Source organism: Rhinolophus sinicus, chromosome 3, assembly GCF_057876585.1.
Source record: "Rhinolophus sinicus isolate RSI-liver-muscle chromosome 3, RSI-T2T, whole genome shotgun sequence".
Lineage (NCBI taxonomy): Eukaryota > Metazoa > Chordata > Mammalia > Chiroptera > Rhinolophidae > Rhinolophus > Rhinolophus sinicus.
In genome coordinates this window covers 200,257,710-200,273,392 of record NC_142503.1, presented here as the reverse complement: position 1 = coordinate 200,273,392, position 15,683 = coordinate 200,257,710, and the positions used below count along the sequence as shown (strand labels likewise).

Below are 15,683 nucleotides of genomic sequence, written 5' to 3'. Positions count from 1 at the left end.
GTGGTTGCATTAATCCAATCTCTACCTCTGTCTTTACATGTCCTTCCTGTGCGTGTTGTGTGTCTCTCAAAACTTTCTCTGCCTCTTTCTTACGAGAACACACGATTGCCTTTAGGGTCCAGATAATGCAAGATAAGCTCCTCCTCTCGAGTCTGTAACTTCATCACATCTCTTGCCATGTAAGGTAACATTATCAGGTTCGAGATCTGAAGCAGCCAGCTTGTGGGGTGCCATTTGTCAGTCTAGCACACCATCCTAGTGGAAGTTGTATCTCGTTGTGGTGTTTTGATTTGAATTTTCGCTAACAGTCCTCTCGAGCATCTTTTCATGTGCTTGTTAGCCACTTGTATATTTTCTTTGGAGAAATGTCTATGCAGATCCTTTGCCCATTTTTAATTGGGTTGTCTGTTACTGAGTTGTAAGAGTTCTTTGGATAGCAGCGACGTCAGGGAAGACAATGGAGTAGGAAGCACCAGGAATCCTTCTCCCCGCCTAGACAACAGTTGCACTGGCAGAATCTGTTTGCTGTAACTATTTTGGAACTCTGGACCTTACTGGAAGGCTTTGCTTCCAGGGCAGGGCTTGGATGGCAAACCCTGGTTAATTCCAGTCATTTTCTCTCTTAGCATGGTAGCTGCTACGCATTCCCCAGTCCTCTCAGCCTTATAGCAGGACATGGTTCCTACAGTGGTTTGTGGGAGCCAGAGTGGGCAATAGTGCCTCCTTCTCCAAATATCAGGGATCTGTGTACTGATCGCTGATTGCTGCTTCTGATCACAGATGTGCAGACACAAAGGCAAGCAGTCATTATTGTACACCGCCACCGGCTGAAGCATCTTCCAGAACCAAAAATTTAAATAGAATACCCTGGCAATGGGAGAGAATCTGATTTCCAGAGTTACCACATAGAAAACTCGTACGTCCGGTTTTCAGCAACAAAATAAATCACAAGGCATATAAAGATACAAGAAAGTCTGGCCCATTCAAAGGAAAATATTAATTGACAAAAACTATCTCAGGAAGAGCACATGTACTAAAAAAGACTTTTAAAACAACTGTCTTAAAAACATTCAAAAAGCTAAAGAAAGACATGGACAGAGTCAAGAAATAATATTTGAACAAAATGGAAATATCAATCAAGTATAAAAAGGAACCAAAAAGAAACTCTGGATCTGAACAGTACAATAACTGAAATGAAGAATTTACTCAAGGAACTCAAAAGTAAATTTGAGCAGGCAGAAAAATCAGCAAACTTGAAGTCAGAACAATAGAAATTATTAAATCTGAGGAACAGAAAGAAAAAGAGTGAAGTCAACAGAGCCTAAGGGACCAGCATATGCATTGTAGGAGTCCCAGAAGGAAGAGACAAAGAGGCAGAGAGACTGACAAAATAATGGCTGAAAACTTCTCAACTTTGATGACAGCCATGAATGGAAATACTCAGGAACACTCGCACTAAGACATATTTTAATCAAAATTTCAAAACACAAAGACAATCTGGAAAACAGCAAGAGGGAAATGACTCATCACATACAGGGATTTTTTTTTTTTGGGTCCCCAATAAGATTATCAGAAAATTTCTCCTCAAAAACCTTGAAGGCCATAAGGTAGTGGGTTGAAATATTCAAAGTGCTGAAATAAAAAAGAAAAAACTATCAATCAAGAATTCTACATCAGGGGAAAACGGTTCTTCAAAAATGAGGGAGAAATGAAGACATTCCTAGATAAACAAAAGCTGAGAGAGTTCATTCACTACCACTAGACCAGCCCTACATGAAATGCTATAAGGGACTCCTTCAGGCTGAAAGGACACGAGAGTAACTTGAAACTGTACAAAAAAATAAACATCTCTAGTAAAGGTAAATATACAGGCAATTATGAAAGCTAGCATTGTTGGAATTTGGTTTGTAACTCCACTTTTTATTTTCTATATGATTTAAGAATCTAATGAATAAAAACAATTATTAGCCTGTTTCTGGACAAACAAGCATAAAGATATAATTTCTGACAGCAATAACTGGTGGTAACACAGCTGGGTAGGAGCCGGGTATGCTCTTGAAGTGAAGATGGAATCAATTTTAATTAGTTTTTTATAACTTTAGGATGTAATCCTAAATAACATTATTTGTTATGGGTAGTATATTGACATCTTAATACTAAGTCTTCCAACCCATGAACATGGGATATAGTTTCATTTATTCACGTCTTCTTTCTTTCAGCAGTATTTTGTAGTTTTCAATATACAAATCTTTTACCTCCTTGGTCAAGTTAATCCCTAAGTACTTTATTCTTTTTGATGCTATTGTAAATGGAATTATTTCCTTTTCAGATTGTTTAATTATAGTGTAAGCCCTGAAATTTGGTTTTTTAAAAAATACCGTTTCCCTGAAAATAAGACCTAGCCGGACAATCAGCTCTAATGTGTGTTTTGGAGCAAAAATTAACGTAAGACCGGGTCTTATATTAATTTTTGCTCCAAAAGATTCATTACAGCTGATTGTCCAGCGAGGTCTTATTTTCGAGGAAACAGGGTAATGCACATGCTTGACTTAAGCTTTGATTGCCAATGCACCCATTTTAGAGGCAACCACTTCAAAGACAGGTATCTTGAATAAACACCTTGCCAGTCACTAACTAGGTAGAAAGCCAGGCTGCCCCCCCCACTGAGGCTCTTTTGTTTGAGATCTCAGTTGATTTCAGTAACTGACCATTTGAAGTACTTCCCCCCCCCCCCCTTCTCTTCCCATATTTTAAACGCTGGCCTTTATGGTTTTTGTTTTTTTGTTCTTTTAAGATTTTATTGGGGAAGGGGAACAGGACTTTATTGGGGAATAGTGTGTACTTCCAGAACTTCTTCCAAGTCAAGTTGTTCTTTCAATCTTAGTTGTGGAGGACACCATTCAGCTCCAGGTCCAGTTGCTGCCGTTAGTTGCAGGAGGCACAGCCTACCATCTCTTGCGGGAGTCGAGCAACCTTGTGGTTGAGAGCCCACTGGCCCATGTGGGAATGGAACCGGCAGCCCTCGGCGTTAGGAGCATGGAGCTCCAACCACCTGAGGCACCGGGCCAGCCCCTGACCTTTATGTTTTAAATTCACCAATAGAGTAAGCTCAAGAAACTAGACTCCACCCTCGACCCCAATAAAAGCTTAACTCCTGGACCATACACTCTACCTGTGACCTCACTGTGTGGCCCCAAGTGTGCTGCATAATTTCCACCACTTGTTTGTAATAAACCTGTATCTTTTCAGTTTCCTGAGTTATTGATGAAGGGCATCTTGCAATCACAAGAACCATAACACTGGTCCAGCCACAACACTGGTTATCAATAGGCGGAGACCAGGACAAAACATGTACAGAAACGCAACTGATTGTGTCGAGTTTGTATCCTGCTACTTTGCTGAATTCATTACCTCTCCCAGTTTATGGAATCGTTAGAACTTTCTACATAGAAGAGCAGATCATATGCAGTTTTATTCTAATTTAGTTGCTTTTCTTTTTCTTGCCTAGTTGCTCTGGCTAGAGCTTTCAGTACTCTGATGAACAGTAGTGAAAGCAGGGATCGTCTTATGATCTTAGAAGAAAACCTTTCAGTCTTTCACTACTTAAGTATGATATTCCCTGTGCGTTTTTCATATACGGTTTTTATTATGCTCGAGGTACTTTCCTTCTACTCTTGGTTGTTGCATGTTCTTATCACTGAAGTGTTGAATTTTGTCAAAAGCTTTTTCTTCATTAATCAAAATGTATTATGGAATTTTCCCCTTTATCCTTTTAATTTGGTATTACACTGACCAAATCTTTGTATGTTGAGCCATCACTTTATTCCAGCAATAAATGTGTCATGATGCATAATCCTTTTAATATGCTTCTGAATCGGTTTGCTGGCATTTCATTGAGGACTTGAGCATCAATGTTCATAAGGGATATTGGTCTGTGGTTTTCGTGCAGTGTTTTTCTGGCTTTAGTATCAGGGTTATGCTGGCCTCAAACTGAGTTTAGGAAATGTTTCCTCCTCTCCAATTTTTGGGTACTTTAAGGATCGTGTTAGTTCTTTAAATATTTGATAGAACTCACCAGTGAAGCCATCAGGTCCTGGGCTTTTATTGTCTGGAGATTTTTGATCTCTGATTCGATCTCCTTACTAGCTGTTGATTTTGTATTCCTTGGTGATTTAGTCCTCACTGGTTTTGTTTCCAGGAGTTGATCCATTGTATCTAGGTTAGCCACTTTGTTGGTATACAGTTGTGCATAGTGCTTATAATCCTTTTTATTTCTTAAGAATCAGTATTAATGACCCCATTTTTGTTTCTCATTTTAGTAATTTGAGTCTTTTTCCCCTTAGTCCACTCAGTGCATGATTTGTCATTTTGTTGTTCTTTTCAGAGAACCAACTTCTGGTTTCATTTTCATTATTTTCCTATTCTTTCTCTTATCTCTGCTTTAGTCCTTATTCCCTTCCTTTTGTTAGTTTCAGGTTTGTTCTTTTTCTAGTTCCTTAAGTTGTAAAGTTTGCTTCTTCATTTGAGATCTTATTAATGTAAGCATGTATAGCTATAAATTTCCTTCTTAGCACTGCTCTTGTAATTTTGGTATTTTTATTCATCTAATTGTTTAGTAAGTTTTAATTTCCACAATTTCTTTTTAGTTTTACCAGAAACTAGGGATGCTTTGGAAGCATTCCTTCCCTGTGCATTAGGAATGCTGGGACCAGACTCAAGCCAGCCTTACCTTACCCACTGGCCTTGCACCTTGGGCTAGGGACTGAATGTCTCCAGCACCAGCTCGGTGATGCCCCATGGTGGTGCTGATGCGAGCTTCTCAGCTAACTCGGTATGTTGCATAGGAAACAGGCAAGGCTGGATACAGTTCTTTCCTTTAAGCTACCCACTGCTCTCCTCAGTCTGTGACCCCTACACTACCACCCCTCCTTCCAAGCTGCCCCAGCAGGCATTACCTCTGCCTGCAGCATTAGGCATCCATCAGGCTTATAAATGCTGCACACAGGGTTACCATCTCCATTAGGCAGACATGGAAAGATAAACCTTCCAGTATTATAGGCAGGCCCTGGCCAGAATCCAGTTGTGATTCTAAAGCCCAAGTGAATAGATCTCACTGAATGGAAAACCAGATGGCAGGCCCTGGGCCAACTCAGACCCTACCGCCTGCTTTAAGATCCCAACACTATGTCCTGGGGAACGTCTCTGTAGCTATTATTCCCACATCGTACGTAGCACATTGGAATGATTCAACTTTCTGGCTGCCAAGAACCAGAGTTGAGACCTTTGTGAGACAAGGAGTTAGGCTGGAATAGAGTCCTACTGCAGGTGAACATGAAGCCCAAACTCCCAACCTACTCTAAACAAAGGCTCATGTGATCAGACCCTGGGGACTACAAGCCAGCCATAGGCCTCCAGCAAGTCATCTGTCCATGTCACTCCACTCAGGGTCATTCTTAGGACTCAAGGTCTACAGAGTACTGGGGACAGAGATGCTGCTGTCCCCTCAGGGAAGACAACACATACCACATGATATATCGTTGGAGAGGACCGACACAAAAGTGCAGCACTGTTCCTGGCACGGCGCACACTGAAGATTTGGAGTGGTCTAATAGGCCAGTTTGAATAATCATCAAAACGACAATGCAGAGACAGCCAACTTTCCTTTTTTGAATTATACTCAAGTATTATGGGTAGAGTTATAGCAATTAGGAAGAGTTCACTAGATAAAGATTGGTTGCAGGTTGGTTATAGAAATCTCATTGCTGGTTACTTTGTTCTAAGTAGATTTCAACAGAAATCTTGCTTTGGTTTTAAACACCTTACCTCAGCAATACAGGAGACATAGTGTCTGGGCACAGGAACCAGACTAGGTGAGCAACTTTGGGACAACCCTACCTATGCCTCAGGACCATGAGGCTCAAACTCCCAGATAGAAAATGCAGAAGGCTTATTTATCACAGTATCTTTTGGATTTTCCACTCTCTTCCAAAGGCCAACTTTCATTTTGACCTTATCTCCAGGTCAAAGGCTTTGAGTCAGTGCTTGGTGCTCTGGAGCAAACAGTGGGGGTGGGGGTGATTTGCACATACCCCAAGGTGGGAAGCACTGAGCACTGGATTAGGAGATACCCTTCCCCCCTCAAACCTTTAGGACCCAAACTAGTACCTTGTAAGTTCATCTACTTCAGAAAAGACTTGCTTAGCACCCTTCTCTATTTCCCTTTCTCAATTAAAGATATATGCTATATCCAGTTATACAGTCACAGGCATACCATGTTTTTCTTGTGCTTCAGATGAACTTTTCATAAATTAAAGGTTAAGATCATTCACCAGCAAAGATTACGACTCACTTTACTGCAGTGGTCTGGAACTGGCCCTGCAGTCTCTGCGGTCTGCCTGTATATACTTGATGTCTGAATTCCCTAGTAAGCACCCGTAAATAGTTCATGAAATCAGATTAAGGCAGATGTTTCCAGTTTGTAATCAACTCAAGTTACAGAAGAGGAGCACGAGACTTAAGGAAAACCACTGACCCAAGGTAATTAGCAACATCTGTTCTGTGAGCAGGGATGGCAACTGGAGGAAACGTCCAACACAAATTCAAAGCAGCAGCTACAAAAATGGCAGATTTCAACACTCCAAAATTGTACGAAAATTTAGGCTAATTTTAACATTAAAGCAGAGACAAAATATAATTTTAACATTGTTTTAATCAAGTAACGTAGCTGTTTGAAACAAGAAAGTTTAAGACAGTTGAATAGAGCAAAGTGAATGATTACTCTATTAGGACAGCCTCTGGGTAATTCTGTAGATCTGAATTCTATCGGAAGTTTGGCACCAGACTGAATACCGGTTTAAGCCAAAATTTTGTCTTTAGTGTTTTAGCCCTGAATATGTTTTCCTTCAGATTAAAAAGGAGGGGGAGGGGCGGGGGAAACTTCCATAACAGAACCTCATTAGCTTGACACTGGGTACGCAGAATGCAACTTGACTTAGGCCACCAGTATCTCTCTAGAATTTCAGATAAGGAAAGCAAAGGCCTCCAGCGAAGAATGTGAAACCCAGGTAACATGTGGACTTGCAAAACCCTCTTCTCTTTGGTGACAAAGCACACTCCCCCCTCCAGGCATATGGCTTCTGCTTCACTCTCATCAAAATCTATCAAAAAGCAGCTGGAGACGAACTCGTATCTCTCCAGTAAAACAGCCAGATTTTAATTCCTTAAAATATCAAGCTAACAAGGTTTTATTATACCAAACGTGTATAATTTCAGAGTGAAAATTTTTTACACACATTTAAGGTCTCGTTATAACCTGTAAGATCACAAAGTAGTCAAGAGGTGAATGATTCAAGCCCGTGCTCCAAATAAAACCCATGGTCCTGATTCTGCAGTGCACTTCTTATGAAAAGTAATAAATGCAATACGTTTCTACCTTGAAAATTATTTCTCGGGTACAGGCAGAATCCATATCAGGTGAGTTTAGATCAGCGAAATTGGGCAAGTTATTTCTAAATCTAAAGCCCAGGATGGGCTGGGCCAGGCCCTAGTCACCTGCATCCAGTGGCCATCACATAGACTTCTTGAGTGTCTGCCTATATTCAATGTGAAGTAAAAGTCACCCCAAGTCTTGCACCAAAATATAGGTTCTGGCTTGCAAGTACAATTTTAGCTTTCTTTTAAAATAAGACATTTGGGGGGGGGGGGGAGTTTGAAACATAGTAACACTTATTTTGGCAAGATAGCAACCAAACCTAAAGAGCACAGCTGTGTCCAAATGTAGAAGGCATTAAATAAGCCATAGTATCAGGGAAAATCCACTGAACAAAATATACAGTATGTCAGGAACATTTGGAAATTGTAATTTAAACCGTAAAAGCTGAAACATTATGCTGCTTTTGCTAGAGATTAAGTGCACCTTTCACTTCTTTCCCCAAATAAAAATCATAGAGATTACTATTTAATCATACCCCAACTTGCGAGTTTTCTCTCAGCACAAAGCAACAGCTACACACATAGCATGCTGACTTGTTAATGTGACAATTCCCCTGGCTCATCCGACGTGCACTGCACGGGACTTCAATGACTACAATTTGGGGTAAGTGAACAGGAAAGAAAAAAAAAAAAAAAACACAACAAAACACAATTCAAGTTTCAAACCTGCCCTTAAAATTATTCATAGGACACTCACGTCATTTTTACCCTCAATAAGACAAAGGGGTTGCACTGTCCACCTTGGTATGGTAAGAATGTACAATACCAGATACCAATTTGAGAGACTAAAGATAAGACTTCAAAGTACTGTATTTCTTAACGACTGAATAAGGTAATTACAAGTGTATGTTTACATTCTGCTGAAGACCTCTTTACTGTCCCAGCACCCAACAATTTCTAACAGGCTCCAAGAATCCTATCAAGTTAAATAACGGTGCAACACTTTTAAAAGGAGCCAATTAATTCAGCTTAAGTCATTCAGAGCCAAAAATATGAAGAATGACCAAAATCAAATCTTTATTTTTGTAACTGTATAAATGTGATCCAAATGTGTCCACCACTAAGTTTTCAAAAAGAAACATGCTATAAATAAGCAAACTATATCTGGTCACTGATATGTGTATGGACTCCCTAGATGTCTCGGGCGTAATTACAGACCACTCACAGCAATACATTTTTAGTAGAAAGTGTAGCATGATGTGAAGCCATTTTAGCTTTTGCACATACATGTTGCACTTCTGGCTGATGACGCGGAAAGATTCTCAGCATTACACTGTTAAGCTGGGCTGCACCCACCCCTTTAAATGGCATCAATATCTATGTCATCGTCCTTGTTGTCAGACTTCACAGCTTCAACTTTCGGTACACTGGCAGTCTTCGAATACACCACCTGATAGAAGAAACGTTATTTATTGAGTATAAACCTTTTTATCCCAATAAATGTACTTATAAAAAATAAGTCAATGGTCAACAAAGAAAAATTCCGTACATGCAGCCATCATTCTTCATGCAGTTTTTATGCAAAAGATTTCTCTCCATAGCCTAACAATACGTTAATGTTTACAGACCACTAGCACCTCTATACTCAACCCTCATTAAATAAACCCTACTTTGGGAATCCAGACATTTATTTAGAATCATGTCTACGGATATGAGATTTCTACCACCTTTACTATTAAGGACTATTTTCCAAATTATTGAGACTTTATTGCCTCAATTACTCAAGTTTGCCATTTTACAATTCTCAAAAACACGCATCACTAATACTGAATTTAACTTTTCCCAGTGTTTACCTCAATGTTCTCATCTTCATCATCTTCTTCACCACCAGAAGATTCCTCCTCTGCTTCCTTCAACCACTTTATAAATGGTTCTGCTTTGACACGAATCTCTTTGGCAAGTTCTTTTGAGACATATTTCTTAGAAGCCTAAAAAATATTAGGTACAATGTTCTTAGATTGAGGAATATAAAGTTATTTATATATTCTGAGCTCTGAGGAAGACTGGGTCACATCCTGATCTTAAATACTCAACAGAATACATGGAATTCAACAAGAGAATATTAGAGACGGACTAGTATTTTGTTATTACTAGCAAGCTGACACAGTGGGAGTCACGTACAAGTCACACCAGTCAAGAACTAGGGACTACACCTGAAATCTATGTAATTTTACTAACAATTGTCACCCCAATAAATTTAATTAAAAACAAAAACAAAAAAAAACACAAAAAACTAGGGACTGCATTTTCATGGAGGAAGGGACTAGGTATTAAAAGTTACTTATTTCAAAAAAGCCCCAAAGCGGTTTCAGTATTTTTGATCTTAAACAACTATTCCCTACCTTTTCCGACCAGCTGATGATGACCTCTTCTTCCAGAAGGTCAGCGTCATACATCTCCTTCAAGATATGTGGGATCTTGGAGAGAAGCTGAGCCTGATGCATTGCTACCACACACTCTAAACCATGAAGAAGGTACCGTTGAGCTTTTTTGTTGTTGTGACAAAACTGCAAACAGATTATCTTTGTATTAACAAGCTTTTACAGATGTTCTAAGCTGACAATTCTAATATCCAAGTATATTCACTGCCTTAAGATTGGTTCCTTAGAGTTATGGCCCGTAACAGTGGTTCAAAAATGTCAACGCATAGAGATCTCTAGATTACTTTATGTATTAAGGGACCAACCACGTAGTTTTCAGATACTCCCGTGCTTGTAAGGTAGGTCAATTATCTCCACTTTCAGCATGATAGAGAAATGAGTGAAAGGTTAAAGTGATGTTCCCAAGGTCATACAGCTGCAATCTCATTTATGAATCTAAAACAATTTGCTTACTCGTAGGAAATGGCGCCTGTATTTCTTAATCTGTTCTCTAATCTTTTCATTAAAAAGAACTTCAGTCAAAACAAGAGGGCCCATAGCTTTTACATCCAGCCTTTCTGCTTCAGCAACAATTTCTTTGTCAGATGAGTCAATAACACCCTCTTCCTTCTTTTTCTGTGAATAAAAGGAAGCAATTCAGTGACACGGAGGCACATTTTGCTCTAGGTATATTAGTGCCCGCTCCCATTGACTTTCCCCCCAATTTGACAGTTCTGGATTTCCAAATAATAAACAGCTGCCAAAAAGTGCCTGAGACCATCCACAAAAATCACCTGAACGAACAGAAAACAAATAAGCCTTGCATTTGAATATTCAAAAGACAGCAAGAGAAAATTACTCGCCAAATACCCAGCTTAAAGTAATAAATAGTTAACATAAACCTAATGCTGAGTTGAAGCTGATTTCACTGATAAACATTCACCTGCTCTTGAAGGAAATACTTTTACCTTAACAAAATCAAACAGGATGTTGACCCGCTCTTCAACAGTCCTTTCCAAATCATCACTGAGTGTCAGTACTTTTGCATGGTCACTGATTTCATCCATTCTGCGCCTTTGAGCTTCCTCGGTAGTATCCTCCCCCCAATCATCATCCTCCTCTTCTTCCTGTTTATGAGAGTGAAGATGCTTGGCGAAAGGCCTTAAAAATGTTTCAGATTTCTAGTCAAGTTAATGACATCAAGTTCATTTTCCACTAAATTAGGTTCACCCTAATTCAACCAACCAACAGCATGTGGAGCCCAAAATACTGTTGCAGTATTACGCTGAAGGCTAGTGTGTTTCTGCTCACCGGAACCAAATTTCTCTCTCTTAAGTTTAGTGCCTATCACACCAACTCTGCACTTACCACAGCATGTGGAGGATTGATTTCATTTGGTGGTGGTGGTGGTGGTGTCTCACTGCTGGACACGGAACCATTTTCCTTGTCTTTGCCCTTTCTATTTTTCTTTTCCTTTTCTTTCTTTCCTGTACCACTGTCACTATTCTCTATAGGAAAACAAAGAAAAGTTTAGTGCCATGGCTTAGATTACACCTCATTGCCCATCATGAACATTTCAAACTCTGCCTTTTGGCTTCAGAACCCTCCTCTCAAAACCATATACACAGTGTTACTTAAAATTCTAAGGATTCACAGACCAAATCCATTCACTGTATTTCATAGGTAAGAAACTCAGGCTAAGAATGGAATGTCCCAAAACATTAGTGGTATTGATTGTTAGGTAATAGCAAGATGAAGTGATGATTCAGAGTTAGTGAAGGTTGGCATTTATAATCATCTTCCATCCTTCACGAACTTGAACAAAGGTATAGTTCAACTGCACTTGAGTCAACAACTAGAACACTGTTTAAGTCTATATAACGGCTTTTCTCATGGAGGAGAGCACCGGAATAGGTTAGACTTTCTTGCTATAGCAAGCTCAAATTGTGTCAGACAGTTTTGATCATCTGCCACAGAGTGTTGCTTGCAATGCTCTAAAGCCACTCAGGCTTATTAATGAGCCAAGGCCCCCTTTTACAAAACATTAACCCAGAAGTAGATCCTTTGCCGGGATTCCATCACAATCTGTATTTCAATACCTATTTCACTCATCCTAACGTGATGTTTTCAATAAATCACAATGCAAGGATTGTAAGTTCCTTATATTGCAGTTTTATAGCAACCAACTTCCCTTTTCTTTCCAATAAACAGTTGCTTTACAGTCAGATCTTAGAAGTTCATCACGAAGACTTACCAGGTGGGTTTTTGAGAATGAATGTGCAGAGTTTATGATGTGTGTCAAGCATGCCTCGATAACCACAGGCTTTACAAGAATTACCTATTGTTTGCTTCTTTGGATTGACATGCTGCCAAAAAAAAGTAAAAACAAGTATGTCATCCATAATACACAAAAATTCTGTAAGGAAAAAGTGTGAAAATATCCCGCCACCATAAGACATCTGAACACCGGGCTTAACGTACCAAAGAATTCTCCCCCTCCTCCAGTGATCTACTTTAAAAAATTAGCATGGGAATATCTCCAAAATTTGTACATTACGCCCGCTCTGCCTTCTCAAGAACACGATTTGGAGCAATCACAGAACTGATCACAAAAACAATGTTGTTTCTTTTTTTATTGACAAAAACTTCAAAGGCACTCACCAGCTCTGTTTCAGGATTCTCACACTCAGGACAGAGAACAAATTTTTTAATGAATCCATCCAACATGTCTTGCAGCTTATTCGCCTCATGAGATCCATTGACAATGTAACGGTCATTCTTAACATCAAACTGGGTCTGTGCTCCCAGTTCACAACCAAAATATTTGGTGGGATCTAGTTGGATAAAAAAGGTTTGATTCATTACATTTAACTCGTCTTTGGCTACTCAGCCACATTGATACAAGTATCACTCCCTATTTTCTTTATATTAGATTAAAAAAGTGTTGCCTGTGTAGTTCTTTGTACTAATGGCAACTTGCAACTAGTAAGTTGTGTTTTAAGTCCAAGGTTCTACTTAACCCTTAAGCTAATTAGTAAATAATTCAGACAAGATATGCAAATCAAAAGACGGTTATAACTACGTCAATAATATGCCTTTTCAAACTTCTTCAAGAAACATTACTTACACGTTGGAGGCCGATTAAGCGCCTTTGCAACGTCAACCATGTTGACTATAACTGTCTTGATTCCATTTCCTTTGCCCTCAACCTAAAGAAAATAAGAATTTAATTTTGCACTGTCTACCCAGGAGATGCAATCTTAAAAAAAAAAAAAAAAAAAACTATGAAAAGAGTAGGACTTGCTACTAAAATGAAGATCAGTATTACCTTGGCAATCAGACGGGGCATCTTGTAGCGATAGAACTGGTCTGACACGCTGCGGTTGACGTTGACAGACATTTTGGCTTATTAGTGGCTTTATCAATAAGATGAAGAGATCTTTGATTGCAACTTTTTGGTATCTTCTGTCTGGAGAAGAAGGGATGACATAAACGACTGCAAGAGTTCTCGGTCTCTGACATGAAAAAATTTTCGCCACTGAGGCTGTAAGCTTCTTGCTTGTATGCTATGTTTCCCCAATACAGGTACCAATGGCTGCGCAACAGCTCTGAAAGAGAAAAAGAGAACACACAACCCCCCCACACACACTTAGCATGACTCCCCGTGTGGAAACACCTCCCTTTACATTCCAGTTAGTTATGCCTAATTTTCCCATGTTAAAAAGCATGCCCAGTTTGCGTGAAAAAGGATGAATATTTTCACATAACACGAAACACCTGTAGCAACATAAAAGGCCTCCATTTTGATTAAGATGTTACTCTGGCAGGGAAACGCCAGACTAAAAACAACAAACTGCGCTGCTTCAGCTGCCCCGGGTTTCTAGCAGACCAAACATACCCAGCATTGTAACAGGCCAACTTCTGTGGAGTGGCCTTGTTTTAACAACTGATGAAAAACGAACACAAAACCTCTCCTCCCCCAAACCAAGCCTGTATTCATAGTTCCCATACACACTCCCCCACGAATCGTCATTTTAAGACGGAAAACTAGGAAACTCTTCTTCACAAACGGTTCCTTCGGCAACAAATGCTTACTTCAAAGAAACACTCCCATAACACACAGGAGACGAGGTCTCCTTGGAGCGAGTGTGCACCGAGGGACGGAATGGCCCGACCTCGACCTCCTCTCCCTTCCTCTGCTCTACGCAAACACACAGTTAACCTTCGCTCCCGTCCCCATGGCCACGAGTCGTTTCGTTCGCAGCTGCGAAAGGCTGCGCCCAGAACGGCCTGCGAGGCGCGACATCGCCAGGCTTCTCCTCCGCGGCAGGTGGACCGGGCCGCAGACACCCCGCGTGCGCCGGCCTCCGCGGGCGCACGGCACCGCGGGGCGAGGGAAACGAAACCTGCCGAGGGGCGCCAGCCCGGGCCGCCCCCGCCCCGCCCCGGAGCGAGCGATGACTCATAAATGCAGCACGGAGGCCTGACTCAGCCCCGGCGGCGGGCCCGCGCAGCGCGCTCCCGGCGGGCGGAGGCGCGGGGGAGGGGAGGGGGGCCGGGTGTGGGAGGGGAGGGGGCGCCCGCTCGCCGGGCCCCGCCGCCCGCCCGCCCGAACTGCGCCACACGCGCCGGGTCACGCGGCGCGCCGCCATCTTGTGCGGCCGCCATCTCCCCGCCGGCCCGCGCCGCCCGCGGACTCACCGTTTTCGTCAAATAAAGACATAAACCCAACGCTGCTCGCCCGGGACTGGGATGAAGTGAGGCGCGTGTGAACCCGAGTCCGAGGAGGGGCGGCGGAGGCGGCGGAGGAGCACAGCGACCAGCGGCCAGGCAGGCGCCGCCGAGCAGCGGGGAGGGGCTGTCCCAGCGACGTCCGGGGTCCACACCCTTCAGCGCCCGGGGCCTGGCGACCTGGCGCGGAGAGACGGCGCCGTGAGCCGCGGGCGTCGGGGCGCCTTCCCCGCCAGCCAGCGGCCCGTGGGGATCGAGGGGGCGGGGAAGGTTGGGAAGGGGGCGCGGGGCCGCCACCTCCCCACAGGACTCACCTCTGGAATGTTCTCGCTGTGACTGAACAACGCCGCCGCCGCGCTCAAGCTACCCTCGGCCCCAGAGCCCGCCCCCAGCGCCAAGCGGCACAGCCCATTGGTCAGAAGCTCGCCCGAGCTTACTCGTCATTGGCCTGCATGCCGCGTCAATCGCAACCTCCACCGCCCCTTCTGCTTCCTGAGGCTCCACTCACCGCCTCATCCCGCCCCCAGCTCCGGGTCCCGGCTTCCTTCACCTGCCCTCCCTTTCCCCCGCTTTTCCCAGAAGCCTCCGCGGTCTCGCGAGACCCTGTGAGCCGCGACAGCGGGCTTCGGCCGCGGGGCCGCGCTTTGTCGGTTTGGGCTCCCGGGGGAAGATGGCGGTTGGTTCTCCTCCCCTGCCGTTTTGGCCTGTCCGCGTTCCCGCCGGAGTTCTCCCCGTGGTGGGCTCGCAGCCTCCATGGGGGGGGGGGGGGGGGAGGGATCGACCCTGCCCTCTGCGTCCCTCGGGGACGCCCGTTTTCGGGTCTTGGGGAAGTTGTTTTTTTCTCCCCACTTACTAGGCCTGTGCATACAGTGGAAACGGGGCCTGGCTGGGCCTGGGAGTTTCATTGTAGTGCTGCCTTTTATGTTCCGAAGCTCAGGTCTGCGTGGCCGCGGTGACCGTGACTCACCAAGTCACCATTGCAGGGTCGTCGTGAGGCTCCATCGCCCGCCTCCCTGGCTTCCTCCCCGGCACCCGGCCTGCGCATCTAGCTTGGCAGGTCACTCGTCCATCGTTTTCAGGACCTCCTGAAAGCGCATCTTG

The 15,683-nt window shown here is 42.9% G+C and overlaps 1 protein-coding gene and 1 non-coding gene across 3 annotated transcripts; both read right to left on the bottom strand.

Annotated features, from left to right (window-relative positions):
- Positions 1 to 6,691: 6,691 nt before the first annotated feature.
- Positions 6,692 to 15,118, bottom strand: EIF5 (eukaryotic translation initiation factor 5). 2 transcript variants are annotated; one of them, XM_019747252.3, is made up of 12 exons: positions 14,897 to 15,118; positions 14,553 to 14,762; positions 13,180 to 13,459; positions 12,979 to 13,060; positions 12,513 to 12,685; positions 12,106 to 12,217; positions 11,220 to 11,359; positions 10,820 to 10,978; positions 10,326 to 10,487; positions 9,834 to 9,998; positions 9,285 to 9,419; positions 6,692 to 8,881 (listed from the first exon to the last, which is right to left on the bottom strand). In XM_019747252.3, exons 3-12 carry the CDS (start codon positions 13,249 to 13,251, stop codon positions 8,792 to 8,794), a joined length of 1,290 nt encoding a protein of 429 aa, XP_019602811.1. In that variant the 5' UTR covers positions 13,252 to 13,459; positions 14,553 to 14,762; positions 14,897 to 15,118; the 3' UTR covers positions 6,692 to 8,791. The 2 variants fall into 2 exon arrangements, with proteins under 2 accessions (XP_019602811.1, XP_019602812.1); XM_019747253.3 differs by lacking the exons at positions 14,553 to 14,762; positions 14,897 to 15,118 and adding an exon at positions 13,947 to 14,288.
- On the bottom strand, positions 11,714 to 11,837 carry LOC141570917 (small nucleolar RNA SNORA28). The gene has a single exon (XR_012495359.1). It is a non-coding gene; the product is annotated as a small nucleolar RNA SNORA28 (small nucleolar RNA).
- Positions 15,119 to 15,683: the final 565 nt, after the last annotated feature.

Bases quoted from the DNA above. Each gene is read 5' to 3' on its own strand.
- EIF5 (XM_019747252.3), bottom strand. From the start codon at position 13,251: ATGTCTGTCAACGTCAACCGCAGCGTGTCAGACCAGTTCTATCGCTAC. The intron at 12,218-12,512 runs GTGAGTGCCTTT...TTTTTTTGGCAG, and splicing joins AGAATCCTGAAACAGAGCTG to CATGTCAATCCAAAGAAGCA. The intron at 9,420-9,833 runs GTAGGGAATAGT...AATATTTTTTAG, and splicing joins TCATCAGCTGGTCGGAAAAG to GCTTCTAAGAAATATGTCTC.